The 26,386-nt window shown below is 41.7% G+C and overlaps 1 protein-coding gene across 1 annotated transcript in view; it reads right to left on the bottom strand.

The window, feature by feature from the left end:
• TDRD12 (tudor domain containing 12) overlaps window positions 1-26,386 on the bottom strand; it is a 71,222-nt gene that overhangs the window by 18,751 nt on the left and 26,085 nt on the right. Inside the window, exons 9-22 of the mRNA XM_030299204.1 lie at window positions 21,346-21,443; window positions 20,447-20,523; window positions 17,690-17,770; window positions 15,983-16,043; window positions 15,549-15,656; window positions 13,722-13,907; window positions 11,998-12,154; window positions 11,409-11,536; window positions 9,831-10,022; window positions 9,453-9,581; window positions 8,231-8,348; window positions 7,452-7,591; window positions 7,098-7,318; window positions 4,568-4,667 (exon numbers count right to left, since the gene is read on the bottom strand). Of these exons, the coding sequence (XP_030155064.1) occupies window positions 4,568-4,667; window positions 7,098-7,318; window positions 7,452-7,591; window positions 8,231-8,348; window positions 9,453-9,581; window positions 9,831-10,022; window positions 11,409-11,536; window positions 11,998-12,154; window positions 13,722-13,907; window positions 15,549-15,656; window positions 15,983-16,043; window positions 17,690-17,770; window positions 20,447-20,523; window positions 21,346-21,443 (1,796 nt within the window). The remainder of the gene's footprint in view (window positions 1-4,567; window positions 4,668-7,097; window positions 7,319-7,451; window positions 7,592-8,230; window positions 8,349-9,452; window positions 9,582-9,830; window positions 10,023-11,408; window positions 11,537-11,997; window positions 12,155-13,721; window positions 13,908-15,548; window positions 15,657-15,982; window positions 16,044-17,689; window positions 17,771-20,446; window positions 20,524-21,345; window positions 21,444-26,386) is intronic.

Here is a 26,386-nt window from a genome sequence, read left to right as displayed (position 1 = left end):
AAAAAAATAGGGAAAAATTTTTGCAATCGTAGGATAGGCAAAGATTTCTTATGGCATGAAAAGCACAAAATGTAAAATAAAAAAGTGAGAAAGAAGACTTCATCAAAATTAAAAACTTCTGCTTTTCAACCAAGGGAAAATATTAGCAATTTATCTGACAAAGGATACCCATAATACATGAAGAACTCTTAAACTCAACAACTCATTTAAAAATAGGCAAAAACATGGGCAAAAAAGTATGAAAAGAGAGTTCATAAAAGAGATACAAAGGGCCAAATGAGCAGTGAAAAGAGGTCCAAGATTATCACCAGAGAAACACAAATAAGATTATCTGTGCAAATGCAATGGTGTGGCAAAAATTAAAGACTGAGAACACCATGTATTGAGAATATGCACCTACTGGAACTCTTGTATGCAATGCTGGTGAGAATGTAAAATGGTACCACCACTATAGAAAACGGTTTGGCGAGTTCTTACACACACACACACACACACACACACACACACACACACACACACACAATCATATGAGCCAGCAATTCCACTGTCTCACTCAAAAAACATGAAGATACAGATCTAAAAAGATTTGTAACACAGAAATTCACAGCAGCCAGAAACTGCAAACAACTCAAATGGCATGAACTTGTGAACAGACAGGCAATCCACGGGAATCCTACTCGATAAGGAAAAAGGTGAATCTCAAAAGCATTACGCTGAATAACAGAGATAAGACTCAAAAGACTACGTATTGTATGATTCCATTATAAGAAATTCTAGTAAACACAAAGGTCTAGTGACAGAAAGCAAGTCCAGTGGCTGCCAGGAGTTGGGGTTGGGGATGAGGGGTCAGGAGAGACCTTTCTGAGGCAATAATAATGTTCATATCTTGACTGTGGCAGTGGTTACATGATTGTACATATTTCTCAAAACTCAACAAACTATACATTTAAAATAATGATTTTTACTGTATGCACACTGAACCTCAACAGAGCAGATTAAAAGGGAGGATCTGGTTAGAGGGGTTCTGGGAAGGTGACAGTGATGAAGTGTCATGTGTTTTGACTCTGAATCCCCATGTAAAGACAGAGCAATGAGATGGCAAAACCAAATACCGGGGGCATACTTTACAACAAAGCTAATTGACAAAATATCCCCACAGACCCCAAAATAAAAGCAGATGAGGAAGATAACAAAGGAGAAAATCTAAGTGACCTTGGGTTTCATGATGACTCTGTGGATATGCCAAAAGCATGATTCCATGAGAAAAACAAGTGGAAAGTTGGGACTTCATTACAATTAAAAACCTCTGCTCTGCAAAAGGCACTCTAAGGAGAACGAAAAGACAAGCCACAAGACTAGGAGAAAATTTTTGCAAACCACGTATCTGATAAAGGACTGGTATCCAAAATCTACAAAGAACTCTTAAAACTCAACAATTAGAAAACAGACAACCCAATTAAAAAATGGGCAAAACACCCTGAACAGAGAGCTCACCAAAGAAGACATACGGGTGACAAGTAAGCACACGAAAAGATGCCCAACATCAAACATCATCAGGGAACTGCAAATTGAAACAATCAGGTACCACTACACACCTACTGGCATGGCCAGAATCCGAAACGCTGACAACATCAGCTACTGGAGAGGAGTGAAGCAACAGGACCTCTCATTCTTTGCTGGTAGGAATACAAATGGTGCAGTCACTTCAGATAACAGTGGGGCAGTTTCTTACGGAGAAAAACAGCCTTACTATACAAGCCAACAATCGCATTCCTTGTCATTATCCAAATGAGTTGAAGACTTACGTCTGCACAAAAACCTGCACACAAATATTTACCATAGCTTTATTCATAATTGCCAAAACATGGAAGCAAGTGAGATGTCCTTCAAAAGGTGAATGGATACACTATGGTATACTGAGCAATAAAAAGAAATGACCTATTAAGGGATAAAAAGAAGCCAGTTTGAAAAATGAAAAAAGCCAGAAAAGCCTACATAAGGTACAGTTCCAACTGTATGACATTCTAGAAAAGACAAAAATATGAGACAGTAAAGTATCAGCGACTGCTGAGAGTTTCAGGGAAGAGAGGAAGGGTGGAGCAGGGGGGTCCTGAGCCGTTGAAGAGTTCTGTGGCACCAATGTAGAGTCATGTGTCACTCTGCATTTGGTAAAATCCACCGAATGTTCGCTACAGGGAATGAATCCTAATGTAAGCTACAGACTTCAGTTAACAACTAAACGTATCAACGCTGACTCATCTATCGTCACACATGTGCCACACTAATGCAAGATGTTACTAATAGGGGAAGCTGTTGGGGTGGTATCAGGAACTCTGTATTTTCTGTTCAGTGTTTCTGTAAACTTAAACTGCTCTAAAAAATAAATATCGGGGCGCCTGGGTGGCACAGTCGGTTAAGCGTCCGACTTCAGCTCAGGTCACGATCTTGCGGTCCATGAGTTCGAGCCCCGCGTCAGGCTCTGGGCTGATGGCTCAGAGCCTGGAGCCTGTTTCCGATTCTGTGTCTCCCTCTCTCTCTGCCCCTCCCCTGTTCATGCTCTGTCTCTCTCTGTCCCAAAAATAAATAAACGTTGAAAAAAAAAATTTTTTTTAAATAAATGTCTAGAGGTGCCTGGATGGCTCAGTCAGCTAAGCGTCCAACTTTGGCTCAGGTCACGATGTCACTGTTTGTGAGTTCAAGCCCCACATCGGCCTCTCTGCTGTCAGCACAGAGCCCGCTTCAGATCCTCTGTCTCCCTCTCTATTCCTCCCTGATTTGTGAGCGTGCACATACACGTGCTTTCTCTCTTAAAAATAATCATTTAAAAATACATAAGTAAAGTATCTATTAATTTAAACAACAACAACAAAATAAGCAGATGAGCCAAACCCAGCCGCATCACGAAGCCTGCGTGTATCACTCTCTGTGCAGGAAGAAGCACATGCAAGAGCCTAAACACAGATGGGCCTAAACACAGGAGTCCACAAGTGGCTAGAGGTACTCAGTGGAAACACTGTGGGTGGGGCCGGGGGCGGGGGTGGGGGGGGTGGGGGGAGGCCAGTAAGACGGGAGCAACTGAGCCTGGCAGGTTTTCTTCCATTCCAACAGTGGGTGAAGGCTGGAGCCCCAGGAAGTCTCCAAACTATCCATCCAAAGACAACAGAGATGAAGGGCCAGATGCATGTGGGAGACAGAAATGGAGCCAGAAATCTGCACAATCTCAGAAACTATGTCCCCACCTATTTTAATTACAAGAAAGAAACAGCAGAAAAGGAAACTTGGAAATTATCAATGTTCCCCTGACTCAGACATTCTAAAATTCAAGGGAAATATATTTTATCTGAAAAGGAGCTGTAGCAAAGAATTAAGACCAAATTCCATATTAAGTTATAACAAAAAAGAGAATAAGGAGAGTAACAGTCCCTACAGATAATAGGGGAGTCACTGGGAAAGATGTATCCACAACCTAGATCAAAACTGTACCCTTCAACTTGAAAACAAGCTACCTTTCCTCTTGTTAATTAAGAAAATAATGGGGAGCCGGGCTGGCTCAGTCAGTGGAGCATGCAACTCTTGATCTTGAGATTGTGAGTTCAAGCCCCACAGGTGTGTGTGTATATATATATGTGTGTGTGTGTGTGTATGTATATATATACATATATATATATAATCCTCTCGAGAGGGAGAGAGAATATATATATATATGTATATATATATATACGCATATACACACACACACACATATATAGACACACACACATATATATACATACATAGAGAGAGAGACATACATGATAAACAACATGTATAAAGGTACATAGACCAGAAAAACTTAGAAATGAGGTAACAACTAGGGAGACAGAACGGCACAAATGAGCAGAACATAGTTGCTTTAGGGAAAAGGGAAGGTAAAAAGAAGTCCTGAACTCAAGAAGAAAGGAAGAGGGGCGCCTGGGTTGCTTAGTCAGTTAAGTGTCCGACTTCGGCTCAGGTCATGATCTCCCGGTTTGTGGGTTCGAGCCCCACATTGGACTCTGTGCTGACAGCTCGGAGCCTGGAGCCTGCTTTGGATTCTGTGTCTCCCTCTCTCTCTGCCCCTCCCCTGCTTGTGCTCTCTCTCAAAAATGAATAAACATCAAAAAAAATTTAAAAACAAAAAGAAGAAAAGAATAAGTATTAAAAAGGATTCAAAACAAAGTGACAAACTCTTAAGTCAGCAACTTTATCTACATTTCAGAATTTCCTCAAAGGACCATGGATATCGTGAAGAGACATGTGTTATCACTGCACTATTTTTAATAGTCCCCAATGGAAACAACTTTCTTTCTGAAAGTACAACTAAAAAAAAATCCTTTGATTGTTGAGGTTGGTTTATCTATTTTCTCCATTTGATGTTGGTTTTCTAAATAAACTGGGGTCTTGAAATAAGGCATCTCATAAGGACACATGGCTACTGTCACATTAATGGTGGTACAATAGCGTCATAATTATTCTGTTCCTATGAATGGAATATGTTCATTAAAATGGTCATTAATTACTGGACAAAAGGATCTTCAGCAAAACTTACTTTGATGTATCCAAATGTTGGTAGAGTTTGGTTGGATAATTTCCTTGGCATGTCTATTTCTGGATTAATATGGTGTCGATCAGGACAGATCCTTTTGTCTCTGAAAAAAAAAGTAACTGGGTTTTAAAAACAAACAAAAAAACAGTAATTTTAATGTATTTTAAAGTATTCTTCAGGGAAATTAATCTGTAATTGAAATCAGAGAACTTTTATTCCAAATACTTTAAAGTTAAGTAACCATTTTAAATACTTTAGACACTAACAACATGCACATTACTGAAAAAGGGTCCTAAAATTTAATTAACACTAAATAAACTTCAAGAGTTACTTCATTATTTCTCTATACAGTCTGTAAATGAACAAAATGTACTTCCAAAACAAAGACCCTGAAATCAGAAATTCATCCCCACAACCCACAACAAAGGCTACTAATAACCTCTAAACCAGAAGTCACTCTGTAACCCAAACTGAGAAAACAGAGCTTCTGTTTCAAAAGTCAGTATTCTGTTTAAAGGCATAATAGAAACTGCCACTAATAACCTGTTTAATGTACCATAATTCAAAAAAGTTAATGTCAATAGTTATCTGATAGATACTAGACTCCTCCTACCCAGTCCCAGTGATCACAGATCAAGCACTGGTATCATGTCCGGATCAGGGAGAAGGCTCCCGTGACTGTTAAGATAACCATCCTCTCCAAGTTGATTTATAGTATCAACACACATGCTATCAAAATTCAGACAATGTTTCTGAAGAAACTGACAAGCCTATTCCAAAATGTATGTGGAGATGGAGCGGACTTAAAAGTCAAAACAACCTTGACAAAGAGCAAAGTTGGAGAATTTGCATACCAGGTTCCAAGACTTGCTAAAGTATAAGCTACAGTACTTAAGGAAGTGTGGTACCGGTGTAAGAACAAAGAGACCAATGTAACACAGTCCACAAACGGACCACGTATGCTATCATCTGGTTTATGTCAAAGGCACCAACTGAGTGACAACACATTGATGTTTTAAATAAAGGCCACTGGAGCAAATGATTACCCACGTGGAAAAAAGTAACCCTTGCCCCGTACCTCACACTTTAAACAAAAATTCTCACTCTAGATTATATACCTAAGTGTGAAACCATCCATAAAGCTTCTAGAAGAAAATACAGAAGAATGTCTTCAAGACCTAGAGATAGGCAAATATTTCTTACATAACGACACTAAACAATAGTAACCATGAAATAGTTCATCAAAATTAAAAAGGTCTGCTCACCAAAAGACTTACAATGAAAAGGCGGGCACCTGAGTGGCTCAGTCGGTTAAATATCTGACTCTTGATTTTGGCTGAGGTCATCATCTCATGGTTAGGGAGTTCAAGCCCCACCTCTGGCTCTTGGGATTCTCTCTGTCCCTTGCTCTCTCTGCCCCTCCCTTGCTCTCATAATTAATTAATTAGTGAATTAAAAGTAGTAAATAAAAATTTAAAAGCACAGTGAAAAGGCAAGCCATGAACTGGGAGAAGATCTCAAGGCATATATCTGACAAAGTAGTTGTATGTCGAATAAATAAACTACTCCTACAAAGCAATAAGAAAAAGAATAACACCCAATTTAAAAAATTGGCAAAAGAGGGGCGCCTGGGTGGCTCTAGCTGGCTAAGCCTCGGACTCTTGATTTCGGCTCAGGTCATGATCTCGTGATTTGAGGGATCAAGCCATGGGCTGGGCTCTGCACTGAGTGTGGAGCCTGCTTGGGATTCTTTCTCCCTCTTTCTCTCTGCCCATCTCCCCCACCAAATAAATAAACATTTTTTTTAATGGGCAAAAGAACTGAACAGACACTTCACAAGAAAAGGACAGTCAAATGTCCCAGAAGCATATGAAAAGACACTCCACATCATAAATTACTAGGGAAATACAAATGGAAACCACCACCCCCGCCAACACCGTGTTGTCGGTGAGGATATGGAGAAACTCTGCTCTCCCACACACTGCTGACGGGGTCATGAACCCGTCACACACCTTGGGAAGGTTAGACAGGCGCTCACCCCATGACCCAGCAATCCCAAAGTCTACACCCAAGAGAAATGGGTGCGTGTTTCCACAAAGGGACATGTGCAAGAGTGTTCAGGGGGAGTTTCATACATAATAGCCAAAAGCTGGAAACAACTCTCCCATCAACAGGAAAACGGATGTATACATTGTGATATATTCATACAATAGAGTATCGAGCCATTAAATCCACAGATAAATAAATCCACCCAATACACACAGGAACAGAGATGAATGTTGCAGATAGTAAGCTGAACGTACAGTTCCATTTATATAAAGTTGGGAAACGTGCAAAATTCATCAGTGTTGACAGATATTTAGGGGCAGTTACCTCCAGGGGAGGGCAGATTGGGAAGGAGCATGGGGAGAAGCTCTAGGACTGGGTGGTGGTGTATACTGTGCGTACATATGTAAAGGTCTTCCAGCAGTAAAAGTATATCACTGTGCACTTTACTGTACATTTCAAGGTTTTAAACAAATGACTGGCTTACTTGCAAAAACCAAAAGACTTAAGATACGGACAAAGAGGCCTTTGGGCTTTCTTATCTTCTTTGGCTTCCAGAACCCCCGCAGTAAACTCATACAGCTCCACGGGAATCTTGGCATCGGCTCGCTCCAGGTAGCGCAGGACCCCGACCGCGTGGCACGCATTTCTCTCCGTCAGCAGCAAGACAGATTTGGTTTTCTTATCTCCCTGTTCTGCAGGAGAACCCTTAAAATCGGGGGCGAATAAAGGAAGCAGGTCGTCCATCCCAGTCTAACTGATAAAACCCCGCGGACTCTGCATTTCTCATTGCACAGAAAATGCCAGGGGAATATTTAGAGATAACGAAAATTAATCAAACCTGCTCGGTTGGACTCTGAAAATGGTCAGACATGCAATACAGACGCCCACCAAAAATCTTTGGTGAGGAAGGGAAGCTGAAGTGAATCACGCATGTGGCATCGGTGATGGTCAAGAGCGGTATGCAGTCGTCAGTTAAGGCTGGAGACAAGGATCCGACAACCACAGATGAGGCGTAGCTCCCTGCACTGACGCTACACAGCAATTCCGTAACCGTGCCTCAACACGTGTCTCTACCGCACTTCACTGTGTAGGTGCCAACAAACTCCTTCCCCGACTCCCCCCCCCCCCCCAAATGTCACAGCCCCGCGATCACATTCCAGAGAAAAGTCGTCTCCCTAACTTTAGCTTGGAAAATGCCCCTTTCTATTACAAATCTAGGCTGCCCATCTATTTTTCACTTATCTTACAGTTTGACTTTCAGATCTCTAACGTCATTGTTCACAACCATCTGTGATAGATTTCGTCAGAGGCGTGCGTGCGCAGACACACACACACACAAACGAGATGGTGGCCCTCAACCTGCAGCCCCAGGGACAAGGTCTGCGCTAAGGGCTGTTGCCTTCTGCCACGAGTGCTCCGGGAGCCCCCGCATTCGCCTCAAAACCAGAATCTTAATGGAGTTTAACTTTCATTTTGGGATTGACGTTACTAATAAATTCTCAGGAGATCTGCGAAGTGATGAGAAATTTGGAGACGAGATATTCAAATAAGCTGAAGACATGATTCCCATTGGCTCAGCAGCCTTCTCTAAACGTAAGCAGAAATTAAAACACTTACCTAATACAACGTGAGAGCCAGAACTTAACTTCTTCTTCCACTGTTCTAAAACACTTTTTAAATTAAAAACCGTTTCTTTATGCATTTTCAAGCAAAATATTGAACTGCTTTCTACTACCTAAAGATGAAACCAAATAAGCCAGTTCACAGTCAGGAACATAAGCTTAAAGTTAATTGTTCCATCAATAATTACCAGTATAAAACATTTAAAATTATCTGTGAGGGTATTATCTCACCGACCCACTAATTGTAAGAACAAGATGATTGTAAGTTTAAATAAATGTATTTCTAAAATTCTACAGTTTGTATCTAAAAGCTTGCTCAACTGAAACAAACATTATTTTGCTAAAACCATTTTCCTTCCTTTTAAGTAATGCGCGCATATATAGATGTGTGTATTTAAAAAATTTTTTTTTTCAACGTTTATTTATTTTTGGGACAGAGAGAGACAGAGCATGAATGGGGGAGGGGCAGAGAGAGAGGGAGACACAGAATCGGAAACAGGCTCCAGGCTCTGAGCCATCAGCCCAGAGCCTGACGCGGGGCTCGAACTCCCGGACCGCGAGATCGTGACCTGGCTGAAGTCGGACGCTTAACCGACTGCACCACCCAGGCGCCCCTAGATGTGTGTATTTATACACGTGGATATACATGTATACACACACACACCAAATTTATGTGCCAACACACATCACATCTTTTCACAAGACCTCCAGTTCATCATTGCTGAAAGGTGGATATACTGATTCTTGTATTTTAATTTGTATTTGGCTTCATTTACACATTTTAGTATTAACTTATGTAGAATTAGATTAATTAAATAAATCTGTAGACAATTTATTTGGTTTTTCTAGCCATATGATGCTATCTCTTGGTGTTATTGTCTCTGGTTTTTTAAACAGAGGCTACAGAAGATGCTGGCATTTCTTCGTGAATGGGATCCTTTTAAGGACAAAGCACAAAGCACCCTCCTTGGGGAATGTCTGCTTCCATGGAAAGGATGGTCCCACCTACTTAGCTCCTCCCTCCAGGCCCCCCCAGCACCCCCCAACCCCCGCTGTCTTTTCTCACTGCTGTCTATTCTCTGCAGCACCAGCCACCTCCTCCTCTGACTGATAAACTTGTACAGTTTTATTCCCCTGGCAAATATTTAACTACCTGGTAATTCTCTGATGATTTTGAGATTCAATCATGGTTTAAACAAAAAATATAGAAGGCTCACCTTACACACGATTTCTGTTTCAGCTACAGAACCGGTGAAGATCAAGGTCTTTTGTGCTTGACTTGGAATGAAATCTAGAGTCTGGAGTAAAGTAGAGGTTTTTTCACATTCCAGGCAAAGGTGCACTACCTGGTAACAAAAGACAGAAACAGTGTGGTTTTAAACACATTCCAGGTGCCCCAGCTTCACTTTTCATCGCTAAGTTAGGATTTTAACAGAAAACAGCGTATAGAACGACAATATAAATCTAAATACACGATTATAGACTCGTGTAGATGAAAGCTGCAAAATTTTACTTTATTAAGCCATGAAATGGAGGCTACCTGCTTGTGTTCCTCAGCCCTTGACCGCCCTCACCCCACACCCACGAGCCCGCACCTGCTGGACGCTGCCATAGAGAGCAGCCTCTTCCATGGCCGTGACCACAACGTAGGGGTCATTCATGAACTCTTTCATCAACTGTTCTATATGTCTGCTCCAATGAACTCCAACGGCAACAATCTGATGTGGTGCAGATTCCCTTTCTTCAACGTCAATGTTTTTTTTAAAGTTATCTAATATAGCGAACATCTAAAAAAGTGAGTATAATTAATTTCATTTTTATTTCAAAAGGGAATAATGGTTGACAGGAACATAAGTGGTAAAGAACTGCACACTTTCTGTTCTCGGAGTGGAGAAGGCCTTTCCAAAGAAAAGAAGAAAACTACAAAGGAGAGAATGTTAAGTATAAACAAAATCAAAACACAAACGGTATCTGGGTAAAATGCGTGTGACATATGCAACCAAGAATTAATATCCTTACATAAAAAGTTCTACGAATGGACTAGAAAAAGGTGATCCTGCCAACAGAAAATAAGCAGAGAAAATGAACAAGCAGTTCACACAAGAACAGTAGGAGTGGCCGGTATACAAGTCAGCCAGGAAGTACAGATTACGCTCACGAGACACCATATGTAACGAGGAGGTTGGAAATGAAAGCCGGACCAAGCCGGACCACTGCCGGGGGCCCCAGGGCATGTGGTGTGGTGGCACATTGTCCATGGGAGCGTAAATCGGTCTCTGCTTTCAGAAAGGCAACTATATGATGCAGTATTCTGGATATTAGTTTTGCAAATAAGAACTCAGGCTTTAGAGGCATTCAGAAACCCTGCACAGGCCATACAGTCAGCAAGTAACAAAGCCCAGACTTGAACCTGGGGGTGTCCTTGCTCCCAAATGAAATGCCTGTGGTCATTGTGTTATGCTGTGCCCAAGAAATGCCTTCTTATAAGAATTCAGAGTCTTTGATCCATTAATCCCCTTCCTAGGAATTTATCCTAAGGGAAACACGCAAGAAAGATGTATGTTCTTTAGACACACACACACACACACACACACACACACACACACACTGCTAAATGTCCAAAAATAAGACCATTTAAAAAATAATGTTACACCCACAGGACTCCCTATGTCCAGTGAACAATCGTGCGGTAGAATAATTACTAATAATACTCATGATGCTGCTTACTGGAAAATGCAAGTTATAAACTAGCCATAAAATAAGGCCTGATGTTGTTAGTTGTAGGTACTTACACAGGAATTACTCCAAAACAGTAAGAGTGATTGCTCTGAGTGTCCGACTACGGACGCTGGGGTTTTTCAAGTACTCTTCTCTGTATCCCAAATTTTCTAAAATAAAACGTATTGCTTCCATAATCGCAAAAATATCGGTATTGTAGAAAACCTCTCTGGAAAAGAATTTTTGCTCTTCAAAGAGAACTTTAAAATTTGGGAAGACAATTTCAGACAAATTTTCTTTCTTCACAATGATCAAAGTTCTAAAGGGAAAACTTTTTTAGATGAACTGGCTTCCTCCCCAACTAGACGCTTTTCCAGATTCCTAAAAGCAGGTGAGACTTTCATCATATATATATTTCCAAGTGATAATGACATCTCGATGGACACCATACTTACTTCTTTGTTAGCTTCAAAGAATAATACTTCCACCTCATCCAAAATGAGGTGACAGAGTCTGAGAAATAACAAGCTCTGATACTGGAGAAGTCTCAGGAGGCTGTGCGGTGTCGTCACAATTATATCACCTACGTTTAAGAAAAATTAACACTTCAGATTTTTCACGGGTTTTTCCAACATTTCCTTTGCTAAGATGCCACACGCTTTGTAGAACTGCTGTCTAAGGACACAAAACCTTGGGTTTCCTTGCTCACGTGGCTGCGGCCCGCCCGTCCAGGCTAACACCTGTCTGTATTTGGTTAAATACTGGGCACCCACCAGGTTTCGTGCTCCTCGAGGGCAGGGGGTGGGAGTTTAGTCGACATCTAACAGGAGATAGTCGATAAACAGTTGATAAGTGAATGAAATCATGTCGTTTTTTCAGTGAAACGGCTGTAAGCCAAGAGCGCCTTCGCCCACCAGGCCCACCCGTAACCCACAGTGCGGTCTGGACCGGTGATGACTGTGGCTGCATCATCACACACGCCTGCCTGGCAGGGCTCCGCTGTGCTCTGCAGGGAAAACCAAACAGCTTGAAGAAGATGCTTACAAGCCCTTGGAAGCTTCATGTTTTTGGCTTCATCTTTGTGGAGTCCGATTGTTAACAGCACTCGGTGAAGAGGCCTGGGGGACATGCCATAGTCCCCCAGTAATTCAAAAATCAACTGGGCCTTTTTCCACCCAGGGCACACGATGACTGCCAGAGGCTGCGAAGACAAACAAATTCATATAATCTTGGACAAAAGTTAGGAATTGAACAGAGTATATGCACAGCATGCAGAACATCTCTTTCTACAGAGTAAGCAATACGTAAATTTTTTTGCTCTCTCCATTGTCACGTAGGTCAGAAAAGATATGATTAAAACAGATTTAGACACATTGACTCAGATTTTCCTAGGGCTTACACTAAGCATGTCACAAGTATTTCGTTTTTTCTTTAAAACACTCTTACAGGGTAGGACCTACTATTACCTCATTTTTCAGATGAGGAGTCTGAGGCACAGAGAGGTAAAGTTAGTTGTCCGAGGCTGCACAGCTAATATGTGGTAGCAGTAGGATCTGAACCCAGGCGGTCTGGCCCCAGAGCTCCTGCTCCTAAGTACCAGGGGAAATAACTGCCCCCTGAAGGGGGCCTTGAAAAGGTTAACATCTCTTCCTTAGGAGATTAAGTTTGCTATAGCAGCATGTGACCCCTGACCTCCACCATCCCATAGTTCTCTCCTGAAGGTGCACCACCTGCCCAACACCCTCCTGGACATACAGCGTCAATTCACTGAAGACAAGAACAATTCTCCCCTTTCCTTTATGTAGATCCATTGGGGGCCAGCTTCCGGGAGGCAGGTGTGAAAGCAGGCTGGCCATGGAGACGTGGAGAAAGCAGAAGGAACGAGAGGCAAGACCCGGACATAATTTCTGACCAGCCAGGGTTCTATCCGAGAACAATCAACATCTCGTCCATAGGGGTCAACCACTAACTGAGGGATGTAGATGTTTAAACCAACACATAATAACTTAGTATAGAAAAGGAAATCATTAAAACGACACGACGTGGCAGAATCAGAAAAACGAGCATCTCTTCTAAGCACGACTGGTCCTTTCTTACTGCCAGTTTTCACCATTCTGCTGAGTAACGGAACCATCCATAGCACAGCCTCTGAGACAGGTCTGAGACAGAGGTGCTCCGTGCCAGAGTCCCCCTGACCGCCCAGACCCCGAGAGCAGGTGTCACTACCCCACCATCCCCTATGCCCACACCCCATTTCTCTCCTTTCCACCACCTGCAGATTCCTGCATACAGGAGAACAAAAGATTACACAACAGTGGGGGGTGTTCGGAAATAATTAAAAGAATATGGGACGAGATGACAGGAAAACCTAAACTCTAATCCCATTTCTTGTCAACTTCTCAGCTGTTCAGCATCTGTACCAGTAACTTTTCATGAGGCTAATTTTCTCATCCATGAAGTGGTGAAAACCATACATGGCCCATCTCACACAGTTACCATGACAGTTAGAGGAATTTAATCAGTGAAGTAAGTTTATAAGCTATACATCCATCCCTAAAAGCCAGAAATCTCTTGGCAGCCAATGGCCATCATGGGACTTCAAGGTGAGACTTACTGTCAGAGTCAATGACTCTGATAAGTTCCTGTCCTCTCATGGAAATCAAATGAGTAACGTAATGCAAACTTCGCCAAAGGTTAGGTTAAACTTAAAACCTTAAAAATAAATTTTTAAGCCATTTTACCGTGAAACAAAATCGTCTCCAACTTACTCCGTTTCTGCTCGGCAAAGACTTGTAGCAGCCCCCCGTTTGCAGAATCGTAAGGAGTGGCGGAAGGTACAGCAGAGGGTCATTTCCGCAGTGAGAAATGACCACCACGTCACAGCCCCTCGCTATGGGAGGCCAAGAGTAGGATTCAGTGTGGCTAGGTCCCGGAAACTTGTTTCTTTGGAGAGCCTACAAAACACCAACAACCGAAACCCCACAAATAAAGCACAGACCACAAAAACTCCCATCTCTTTGCTCACTTCACCCCCAACAGCCACTATACGTTTGCTCAATCTGGTATTTTCTAACGCCTAACTTGACAAGTCCCCCTGAATCTTTTCTCAGCACCAAACTCCTGCCATGAGGCACTTGCTTTCCTGGGCTCCAAATCAAAAGGTTTGAACAGGCATTCCATGGACTGATCAGGTGCTTGGAGCTTGTCAGAGCAAGGACATGGCTTCTCCTCCTCCTCCTAATAATCTTGAGTATACCACCTTCACTTACAAAGTTTGTTTTAAATTTTTTAATGTTTCTGTATTTTTTAGAGAGAGAGCGCAAGCGAGGGAGGGGCAGAGAGAGATAGGGAGACACAGAATCGGAAACAGGCTCCAAGCTGTCAGCACAGAGCCCGACGCGGGGCTCGAACTCACGGACCACGAGATCATGACCTTAGCCGAAGTCAGACACTTAACAGACTGAACCACCCAGGCACCCCGTAACATTTTCTTGACTGCCTACAGTTTGTTTCCTTCAGAATTCCTTTCGGTCTTTTCAAAAAAAGCATTTTGTTTTTAGGCGGGAGCTTTCTTCAAATGCCCACGGATCCCGGATGTGTGTTTGCACGGAGTAGGAGCACTAAAAGCTGACTGAAGACACATGGGCCAAGCAGAGATCGCTCCCAGGAGCATCACAGCCCTGCAGGAAGCCAGGGCAGTAAGAAGGCAGTTATACTGGAAGAATTCCAAACAGCATCATCTGAAGGGCACTTCTAGATCGTCCAAGTTCCCTGCTGAGAGGCTGGCTGGGGATTCTCAGGAAGCAGAAGAGGGAAGCTCAGTACCCCCCACTTTGCTCCTTCCTCTGCTAGTCAGCCACACTCCGCTTCCCGTTCTCCATCTTCTGGAAGCCTGTGGAAATCCCTAGGCCACTAAAGGTTTCACTCCTATTTAATTCCTCCTCCTGGTTTTAGCTTTCTTTTTTTCCTTCTTTTTTTTTGAATCCAGAAGAAAATAGATAAATACATACGATCGATGGCAGGTCTCTACAATAATTCTGAAAAGAACACTTGGAAGTGATCTTGTAACTGCCCTGGCAACTTGCCCTTCTAAGCACCTTTGCAGAGACACATTTGAAAACTTATTTCAGAAAAGCAATAAGACTTATACAGTGGTTTCTCCACAAAAGAATTCTTCACTTATAAGAAGATAACCTGAACTTCAGAATAACTGAGGGGTGCCTGGGTGGCTCAGTCGGTTGAGCGTCCAACTTTGGCTCAGGTCATGATCTCACAGTTCGTGAGTTTGAGCCCCGTGTCGGGCTCTGTGCTGACAGCTCAGAGCCTGAAGGCTGCTTCAGATTCTGTGTCTCCTTCTCTCTCTGCCCCGCCCCTGCTCGTGCTCTGGCTCTGTCTCTCAAAAATAAATAAACGTAAAAAAAAAAAAAAAAAAAAAGAATAAATGAGACATCAGTAATAAAAAAGAAAAGCTGAAGAGAGAATTTCAAAAGCAAAGAAATTATACAAGTGCAGCCTTGGAACTGTTTATTAAAAATCCTCCTGTGTTAGAACAGGTCAGTATTCCTTTGTGAGTGCGGCTTCAGGAGCATTTTTACCTTTTTCAGGTCAGCCGAAAGTGGCGACGTGTCAACCGACAAGCAAGGCTCGATCTTGTTCCGGAGCACAGCAAACGGCTGCTGGGACCCCGACCGAAGCTTCTGCAGCTAAGACAGCAGCCCATTAGATGCCCCACCCCCGGCACACGAGGTCAACCACTTTACGGGATGGAGGGAGATGCCAAGGGTCTGACTGCAATGTCAAAGCCTAGGTACATGTGCTTATCAAAACCCCAGATTAAAATTAAATTAAAATGAAAAAAGGAACAATTCGTCTAAAACAGTAACTCACTGAAGAATTTCTAAAGGATGTTCTCAGGTAGAGTCCCCCAACTAAAGGGGTTTCTCTTCTAGTCTCAAATCCAGATGAGGAAGGAGAGGGATTTAAAGAGTAAACGGTTTTGATTTTTAATTTTTTTTTAGGGTTGTAATACCTTCTGAAGATCAGAGATTCCATCAGTTCTCAAAGGATCAGGATTTAAAAACTGCAGTAATCTATAAAATAGTTAAAAGGACAATTTGAAGAAAAAAAGTTTTATTTATATTTATACTTCCTCAACTGACTTATTTATATTTATTTATATTTATTATTTCCTCGACTGACTTATAACTTTAAATCTTCCTTGACAGAAGTAAAATGAAATATATAGTTGGCCCCCAAGCAACCTGGGTTTGAACTGTGCACATCCTCTTCTACATGGACTATTTACAGTACATTAATGAGAATGCATTTTCTCTGATGATTTTAACATTTTTTCTCTAGCTTTACATTACTGTAAGAATACAGTATATAACACAGATAACCTACAAATAAATACGTGTTAACTGGCTGTGTTATCAGTAAGGCTCCTGGTCAACAGTAGGCTATGTGCAGTTGAGTTCGGGGGAGTCAAAAGTTATACACAGACTTTGAACCGTGTGGGTGGTTGACACTCCTAACCCCGTGTCTGTTCAAGGGTCACTTGTATATCCCAAGGCATAGCTGTGAAATTACTGCTTTATCCTGTTTTTCCCTGTTTATTGTGATACGAAGGCCACAGAGGTCATGCCGATGACCTCCTCCCTTCTTTGCTGTGATCTTAAACCACTTTAAGTTTCCCTGGAACACAGAGGAACTGTCAGAATAACTGACAGGTCTAATCAATGAGTTCTAAGTAAAGGGCATTTAGCCCAAGAGAAGATACAACCCTCCAATACAAAAATAAAAGGCAACAGAGTATCTCAGGGTTAATTTATTAACTATAATTTAATGTAATCAAAGGAATGAGCAGCACGGATAATTCAAGGTCTCCTGTTCCAGGGAAAACCACCACGTGCGACCCACGGCTTGCAGGTATCAGGGTGGAGGGATGCCCATGGCTTTCGGGACATCAACACAGGGGCACTAACAGCCACCCCCACATCTGTGGGCCCCGGGGCAGCCTTTGGAGCCCCCGGGCCCGGAGCTGTGTGGGGCGCTCCTGCTGGGTGAGAGGGTGTTACGGGGCCCAAGGGTGGGCTCTGGGAGGCGGGCACAGTCAACACCCTCTCCCCAAGCATCCCAGGCCAATCAGTGGATACAGTGCACCTGACCCACTTCTGAACGGTCGTAAATTCCTTGTCACTCTGGTGGCTTCAGAGCAGCCAGTTACTCGGAGTATAAGGGTGTTTTCAGGCTGGGGTGGTGAGAAATCGTAAAAACGGGTAGGAAAACGTTTTCTGGAGTAAACAAGTATAAAATGAAGTCACAACTCTATTATTAACTTGTTGGTGAATACTCTGGGAATCTGGCAAGACAAAAAACCCCACAAAAACTCAGTTCCATGCTGCAAAAGAGTAGCTTCTCCGGCAGGTGGAAGGCCTCTTTACCGCAGAGAAGTGGGAAGAAAGCAAACATTAATCCATATAAAGTCGACGGCCCCAAAGATCAACCGTATCTGATTTGTTTCTTAAAACAGTTTACTTCATCAAGAGGACGAGGAAGGGGAGGCAAAAAAAAAAAAAAAAAACCTTCAAAGTTAGTTACACATGCAAACAGTGCATGTATATTTTCTAAGTGGGATCACAGGTTTGAATAATAAAATTATACGTAAATTCCTCCTGCTTATAATTGCATTACAATTACTTCGATAAAAAGTGCAGACCAAGGAAAAAACTCATACTTCACACAGCCATTCTTCTCATTGTGTTCTTTCTTCTCGGCCAACCTGAGTGGCTTCTTACTTGGCTTCTGACATAAAGTGCTAGAAACCAAAAAACATTCATTAGAATCTCTGAGCCCATTAACCCCAATCCTGAAAATGCCTTTCTTTTCGGGGAGAAAACTCACCAAGGAGCACTGAGGAGTGAGTTGCTCCACATACATAGATTTATTTCTGTGCGAACTGCTGCTTAGCCCTAAGCATCGTCTAAGGATGAAGGCCCCACTGGCGCACAGCCTGTGTCTCCACAGGCCAGGAACTCCACAGGAAGTACAGAATCACAGGGGAGAGAAGTCAAAACGTGCAAACCACCAAAATCATGGAGAGCTCCCTGGGCTTTTACCTTTCCATCTCCTGGCGCTGGCCCGAGGCTGGCCTGAGATGCGGAATTGCACAGTGGATGTCAACACCAAACACTGAGAGAAACCTTCTATTTCAAGCCAGAGAAGGAGCCATTCGCCAGACAGGGTAATCACGACTGATTTTCTCTTGTCCCTTTTTCTCTCCCAGCCCTGTCCCAAGGCCGGTTCCAATCAGGCAGCTGCAGTGGCAGAGGCAGCACCAGTACCCCAAACCCCGGGGGGAAACCCCCTCCCACTTTCTCTAGAGGACCTGGGAAATGGGACCTGTAGTCCAAAGATGCAGGGGAAACCTTCATCTTTTTCCTCTCCTGTTTCTGCTGCTGTTTTGCCCCATAAGTGGCCTTAAACACACAGAACTGCATGGCCATTTCTCCACGAAAAGCAATCTTCCTGGACAGAGGCCCCGGGACAGGGCCTCTAGAGCATCTAGAAAATGGTGAATGTGAGGAAAATCCCAGAAAAAAGAGAGAGTGTACCAGAGGGAGGGCATTCCCCATTTCTATTTATGACCCAACACGAGCTGGGCTTGCCCCAAGATGAGCATATTCAGAACAGATGGAAAACAGAGTAGCAGTCACCACCCACAGAAACTGAGACAGAATCTGTGGCCTGAACAAAGGGAGTTGCTGACTTCCTGCTAAAATAAACAACAAAAACAACAAGGTCAACATTCTCCAGAGGATTTAAAAAGAAATCAGTCTCACACTATAATATTCAAAATATCCAGAACAGAGTACACAATACACAAAGAATCAGGAAAACCAGATCAATTGTCAAGGGAAAAGATTATAAGTAGGTATGACCCCCAAGATGACTCAGAAATGGGAACTGTCATATACTATTATAACCATGGTCCATAAGAGAAGGAGGGGTGACACTCCTAAGTGGAACGATAAAAGTTATCAGCAAAGACTTTAAAAAATATATTTAAAAAAGGCAGGGGGAGTGCCTGGGTGACTCAGTCAGTTAAGCATCTGACTTTGGCTCAGGTCATGATCTCACTGTCTATGAGTTCGAGCCCCGTGTCGGACTCTGTGCTGACAGCTCCGAGCCTGGAGCCTGCTTCGGATTCTGTGTCTCCCTCTCTCTCTGCCCCTCCCCTGCTCGCATTCTGTCTCTGTCTCTGTCTCTCTCTCTCTCAAAAATAAATAAGCATTATTAAAATCTTTTTAAGTTCTCAGCAAATAAATACAAACTATAAAAAAATTTCAAATGAAAATTTTAGAACTGAAAAATACATCAAATTTAAAAGTTCACCAGATGGTGAAATTCAGCAGGATGGAGATAAAACAAGACTGAATTAAGTTAAAGATAGATCAGAAGAATTATTAATCTGAAGAACAGCAAGAAAAAAAGGTTGAAAAAAATGAGCAGAGTCTCAGGGACCTTTTGGACAGTATCAAAAAGTGTGTTGGGGCGCTTGGGTGGCGCAGTCGGTTAAGCGTCCGACTTCAGCCAGGTCACGATCTCGCGGTCCGTGAGTTCGAGCCCCGCGCCGGGCTCTGGGCTGATGGCTCGGAGCCTGGAGCCTGTTTCCGATTCTGTGTCTCCCTCTCTCTCTGCCCCTCCCCCGTTCATGCTCTGTCTCTCTCTGTCCCAAAAATAAATAAACGTTGAAAAAAAAAATTAAAAAAAAAAAAAAATTTTTTAAAAAAAAAAAGTGTGACATTTGTCTCATCAGGGTCTCAAAAGGAGAGGAGAAAGAGACGGGTGGGTGCAGAAAAACTATCTGTGGAATAGCAGCCGCACACCAAATCTGATGAAAGACAGAAACTTACAAATGAAAAGCCGTAATGAGCCCCGAACATGAGAAACAGGAGGGAAACTACACCCATGCACATCATAATTAAATTGCTCAAACCAGAAACAGAGAAAATCTCAAAAGCAGTCAAAGGAAAAAGACGTGTTGCAAACAGAGGAACAACGAAAAAGGTGACAGGAGGATTTGCAACGGGAACGATGCGGCAAGCAGAGAGTACAGCAGTATCTTTAAAACACAGGGGGGGAAATTCGTCAGCCTAGGATCTATACCTAGCAAAAATACTTTTTTTCAAAACCAAAGCTGAAATAATTTTTCCAGACATACAAACGCTGAGAAGAATTCATTATCAGCAGACTCACACTACAAGATAATAGTGAAGGAAGTCCTTCAGGGAAAAGGCAAGTGATGCCAGATGGAAATCTGGATCCACACAGAGTGAAAAGCACTGATAGTAACTATGAAGGTAAATCAAAACTTCCAGGGCCAGTCTGTATTGAAATTGGCTCCTTTCCTATCATCAATCTTACAGAACACTGTGTAAGACAGTATTACACTTATGTATCTATCCAATTACACTGAATTTTCAAATCATACCTTGCTGCCGGTGTATCTGGCTCAGCGTATATGGTTATTCCCCTCTTCGTTGGCCAGTACGCTGAAGATTCAGCACACTGTAAAAAAAAAGAATATGTATGCAAGCAAGATATATATTCTTTTTTTTTAAGCAATTTTTTAATTGTTTTTTAACGTTTATTTATTTTTGAGAAAGAGAGAGACAGAGCATGAACGGGGGAGGGTCAGAGAGAGAGGGACACACAGCATCCGAAACAGGCTCCAGGCTCTGAGCTGTCAGCACGGAGCCCAATGCAGGGATCGAACTCACAGACTGTGAGATCATGACCTGAGCCGAAGTCGGACGCTCAACCGACTGAGCCACCCAGGCGCCCCAAGATATATATTCTTAAGGAACCAAAATTCCAGGGGAACTACTCTCATAACAACCATCCCAGATCATTTTCAGGCAACACAGACACAGAGAGACAAAGAACTGGAAAACTGGGGGGATTATGCCATTGCTATAACCACTAGATTAAAGTGTCCAAGTAGCAAGCAGCTGGCACTTCAGATACTCAGTATTTCAAATGTCCTGTAATTATTTCACTTGTCTTCTCAAAGAAACTGGAAGGATGGGTTAGACTTACTTAACTATTAGAATGTCCCGTAATCTCAGGTTTTCACACCCTTGCTAAATGAGCATAAATACCCAATTCTGTACAGAAGCCACGAGGCCAGGAACAAGAAGGAAGTTGCAGTTATCTTGTTCTTTAGAAACAGAGCAAATTCACAAACCGTATTTTTTCCTGAAAAAATCACTATCATAGCCAAGGACTTCCTACTAGAAAATATATTTTTGGTTCCTAGATTTCAAAGGAGACTATTCTAAAATTAACATTATATGAACTTTGTATCTAATGAATATTTAAAAACACAACCTTATTTATATCTTTCAAAGAGATGCGCTGTTGTTTCATTTCAGATTTTTTTTTAGGTGAACCTCTCAATGAATCCATATTACATTTTACACTTTTATCTGCAAAATAAAAAGTGATAAAAGAGCTTAGAAAGTACTATTAATAGAAAATAGGACACAAAGGAGTAGAATTTTTACCATACTATTATAAAATCTTAATACATGAAATTATTATAGAATAGGGTTTTACACTGAACCTTGAGGGTATTAAATTTTTAAAATCTCGTTTCAACCCTTATCACGTAAAAAAAAAGTTTAATTCTTCTACTGGCTTACTAACAATTGAACATAATTTACTTTCCCCACTTGGTGGACTATATTTTTCGAAGAGGGCCACAACATGTCCCCCAACACATGTGCTCTTCTTAGAGTGTGACACTAACACCTGTCCCATTGACAGATGGGCTCTGTATTCCCTTCTCATGAGCCTGGGGGGTGGGGAGCTGTAAACGACACAGAAGTGGTGTTATGAGACTTCTAAAGCTAGACGGCGTTTTAAAATGCCACATACTAATGACCAGTTCTCCTAGATGCTCACTTTCTTTTTTTTTTTTAATATGAAATTTATTGTCAAACTGGTTTCCATATAACACCCAGTGCTCATTCCAACAGGTGCCCTCCTCAATACCCATCACCCACCCTCTCCTCCCTCCCACCCCCATCAACCCTCAGTTTGTTCTCAGTTTTTAAGTCTCTTATATTTCAGCTCCCTCCCTCTCTAGCCTTTTTTTTTCCTTCCCCTACCCCACGGTCTTCTGTTAAGTTTCTCAGGATCCACATAATAATGAAAACATATGCTATCTTTCTCTGTATGACTTATTTCACTTAGCGTAACACTCTCCAGTTCTATCCACGTTGCTACAAAAGGGCATATTTCATTCTTTCTCATTGCCACATAGTACTCCATTGTGTATATAAACCACAATTTCTTTATCCGTTCATCAGTTGATGGACCTTTAGGCTCTTTCCATAATTTGGCTACTGTTGAAAGTGCTGCTATAAACATTGGGGTACAAGTGCCCCTATGCACCAGCACTCCTGTATCCCTTGGGTAAATTCCTAGCAGTGCTATTGCTGGGTCATAGTGTAGGTCTATTTTTAATTTTTTGAGGAACCTCCACACTGTTTTCCAGAGCAGCTGCACCAGTTTGCATTCCCACCAACAGTGCAAGAGGGTTCCCGTTTCTCCACATCCTCGCCAGCATCTATAGTCTCCTGATTTGTTCATTTTAGCCACTCTGACTGGCGTGAGGTGGTATCTGAGTGTGGTTTTGATTTGTATTTCCCTGATGAGGAGTGACATTGAGCATCTTTTCACGGCTTGTTGGCCATCTGGATGTCTTCTTTAGAGAAGTGTCTATTCACGTTTCCTGCCCATTTCTTCACTGGATTGTTTTTTGGGTATGGAGTTTGGTGAGCTCTTTATAGATTTTGGATACTAGCCTTTTGTCTGAGATGTCATTTGCAAATATCTTTTCCCATTCCATTGGTTGCCTTTTAGTTTTGTTGCTTGTTTCCTTTGCAGTGCAGAAGCTTTTTATCTTCATGAGGTCCCAATAGTTCATTTTTGCTTTTAATTCCCTTGCCTTTGGGGATGTGTCAAGTAAAAAATTGCTGCGGCTGAGGTCAGAGAAGTTTTTTCCTGCTTTTTCCTCTAAGGCTTTGATGGTTTCCTGTCTCACATTCAGGTCCTTTATCCATTTTGAGTTTGCTTTTGTGAATGGTGTAAGAAAGTGGTCTAGTTTCATCCTTCTACGTGTTGCTGTCCCGTTCTCCCAGCACCATTTGTTAAAGAGACTGTCTTTTTCCCATTGGATATTCTTTTCCTGCTTTGTCAAAGATGAGTTGGCCATACTTTTTGGTCTAGTTCTGGGGTTTCTATTCTAGTCCATTGGTCTATGTGTCTGTTTTTGTGCCAATACCATGCTGTCTTGATGATTACAGCTTTGTAGTAGAGGCTAAAGTCTGGGATTGTGATGCCTCCCGCTTTGGTCTTCTTCTTCTCTAAAATTACTTTGGCTATTCAGGGTCTTTTGTGGTTCCATACAAATTTTAGGATTGCTTGTTCTAGCTTCGAGAAGAATGCTGGTTCAATTTTTATTGGGATTGCACTGAACGTGTAGATAGCTTTGGGTAGTATTGACATTTTAACATTTATTCTTCCAATCCATGAGCACGGCATGTTTTTCCATTTCTTTATATCTTCTTCAATTTCCTTCATAAGCTTTCTATAGTTTTCAGCATACAGATCTTTTACATCTTTGGTGAGGTTTATTCCTAGGTATTTTATGCTTCTTGGTGCAACTGTGAATGGGATCAGTTTCTTGACTTGTTTTTCTCTCGCTTCATTATTAGTGTGTAAGAATGCAACTGATTTCTGTACATTGATTTTGTATGCTGAGATTTTGCTGAATTCATGTATGAGTTCTAGCAGACTTTTGGTGGAGTCTATCGGATTTTCCATGTATATCATGTCATCTGCAAAAAGTGAAAGCTTAACTTCATCTTTGCCAATTTTGATGCCTTTGATTTCCTTTTGTTGTCTGATTGCTGATGCTAGAACTTCCAACACTATGTTAAACAACAGCAGTGAGAGTGGACATCCCTGTTGTGTTCCTGATCTCAGGGAGAAAGCTCTCAGTTTTTCCCCCACTGAGGATGATATTAGCTGTGGGCTTTTCATAAATGGCTTTTATGATGTTTAAGTATGTTCCTTCTATCCCGACTTTCTCAAGGGTTTTTATTAAGAAAGGATGCTGAATTTTGTCAAATGCTTCTTCTACACCGATTGACAGGATCATATGGTTCTTATCTTTTCTTTTATCACGTTGATTGATTTGCAAATGTTGAACCAGCCCTGCAGCCCAGGAATGAATCCCACTTCATCATGGTGAATAATTCTTTTTATATGCTGTTGAATTTGATTTGCTAGTATCTTACTGAGAATTTTTGCATCCATATTCATCAGGGATCTATATTGGCCTGTAGTTATCTTTTTTTGCTGGGTCTCTGTCTGGTTTAGGAATCAAAGTAATGCTGGCTTCACAGAATGAGTCTGGAAGTTTTCCTTCCCTTTCTATTTCTTGGAACAGCTTGAGAAGGATAGGTATTATCTCTGCTTTAAATGTCTGGTAGAATTTCCCTTGGAAGCCATCTGGTCCTGGACTCTTATTTGTGGGAGATTTTTGGTAACTGATTCAATTTCTTTGCTGGTTATGGGTCTGTTCAAGTTTTCTATTTCTTCCTGTTTGAGTTTTGGAAGTGTGTGGGTGCTCAGGAATTTGTCCATTTCTTCCAGGTTGTCCAGTTTGTTGGCATATAGTTTTTCATAGTATTCCCTGATAATTGCTGGTTATTTCTGAGGGATTGATTGTAATAATTCCATTTTCATTCATGATTTTATCTATTTGGGTCATCTCCCTTTTCTTTTTGAGAAACCTGGCTAGAGGTTTAACCATTTTGTTTATTTTTTCAAAAAACCAACTCTTGGTTTCGTTGATCTGCTCTACAGTTTTTTTAGATTCTATATTGTTTATTTCTGCTCTGATCTTTATTATTTCTCTTCTTCTGCTGGGTTTGGGGTGTCTTTGGTATTCTGCCTTCTATTTCTTTAGGTGTGCTGTTAGATTTTGTATTTGGGATTTTTCTTGTTTCTTGAGATAGGCCTGGATTGCAATGTAATTTCCTCTCAGGACTGCCTTCGCTGCATCCCAAAGCGTTTGGATTCTTGTATTTTTCATTTTCATTTGTTTCCATATATTTTTTTCATTTCTTCTCTAATTGCCTGGTTGCCCCGTTCATTCTTTAGTAGGGCGTTCTTTAACCTCCATGCTTTTGGAGGTTTTCCAGACTTTTCCTGTGGTCATTCAAGCTTCATAGCATTGTGGTTTAAAAGGTTGCATGGTATGATCTCAATTCTTTTATACTTACGAAGGGCTGTTTTTGGACCCCGTATTGTGAATCTCATCTGGGAGAATGTTCCATGTGCACTCGAGAAGAAGTATTATTTCTGTTGCTTTGGGATACAGAGTTCTAAATTATCTGTGAAGTCCATCTGATCCAATGTATCATTCAGGGCCCTTGTTTCTGTTATTGATCTATGTCTAGATGATCTATCCATTACTCTAAGTGGCAATATTAACAATCCCTGCAATTACCACCTTCTTATCAGTAAGATTGCTTATGTTTTGTGATTGTTTTATATATTTGGGGCTCATGTCATCGGCACATAGACATTTATAATTGTTAGCTCTTCCTGATGGATAGACCCTGTGATTATTATATAATGCCCTTCTTTCCTCTCGTTACAGCCTTTAATTTAAAAATCTAGTTTGTCTGATATAAGTATGGCTACTCCAGCTTTCTTTCTGACTTCCAGTAGCATGATGATAGTTCTCCATCCCCTCACTTTCAATCTGAAGGTGTCCTCAGGTCTAAAATGAGTCTCTTGTAGACAGCAAATAAATAGGTCTTGTTTTTTTATCCATTCTGATACCCTATGTCTTTTGGGTTGGAGCATTTAGTCCATTTACATTCAGTGTTTATTACAGAAAGATACGGGTTTAGAGTCATTGTGATGTCTGTAGATTTCATGCTTGTAGTGATGTCTCTGGTACTTTGTGATCTTTGCAACATTTCACTCACAGAATCCCCCTTAGGATCTCTTGTAGGGCTAGTTTAGTGGTGATGTATTCCTTCAGTTTTTGTTTGTTTGGGAAGACCTTTATCTCCTCCTTCTATTCTGAATGACAGACTTGCTGGATAAGGATTCTCGGTTTGCATATTTTTTCTGCTCATCACATGAAGATTTCCTGCCATTCCTTTCTGGCCTGCCAAGTTTCAGTAGATAGGTCTGTCACTAGTCTTACGGTCTCCCTTTATAGGTTATCCTTAGCTGCTTTCAGAATTTTCTCTTTAATCCTTGTATTTTGCCGTTTCACTATGGTATGTCAGCAGAAGATCGTTCAAGTTGCGTCTGAAGGGAGTTCTCTGTGCCTCTTGGA

This window comes from Lynx canadensis, chromosome E2 (assembly GCF_007474595.2).
Source record: "Lynx canadensis isolate LIC74 chromosome E2, mLynCan4.pri.v2, whole genome shotgun sequence".
In the NCBI taxonomy this organism is placed as follows: domain Eukaryota; kingdom Metazoa; phylum Chordata; class Mammalia; order Carnivora; family Felidae; genus Lynx; species Lynx canadensis.
This window is presented reverse-complemented; position numbering and strand designations above follow the sequence as displayed.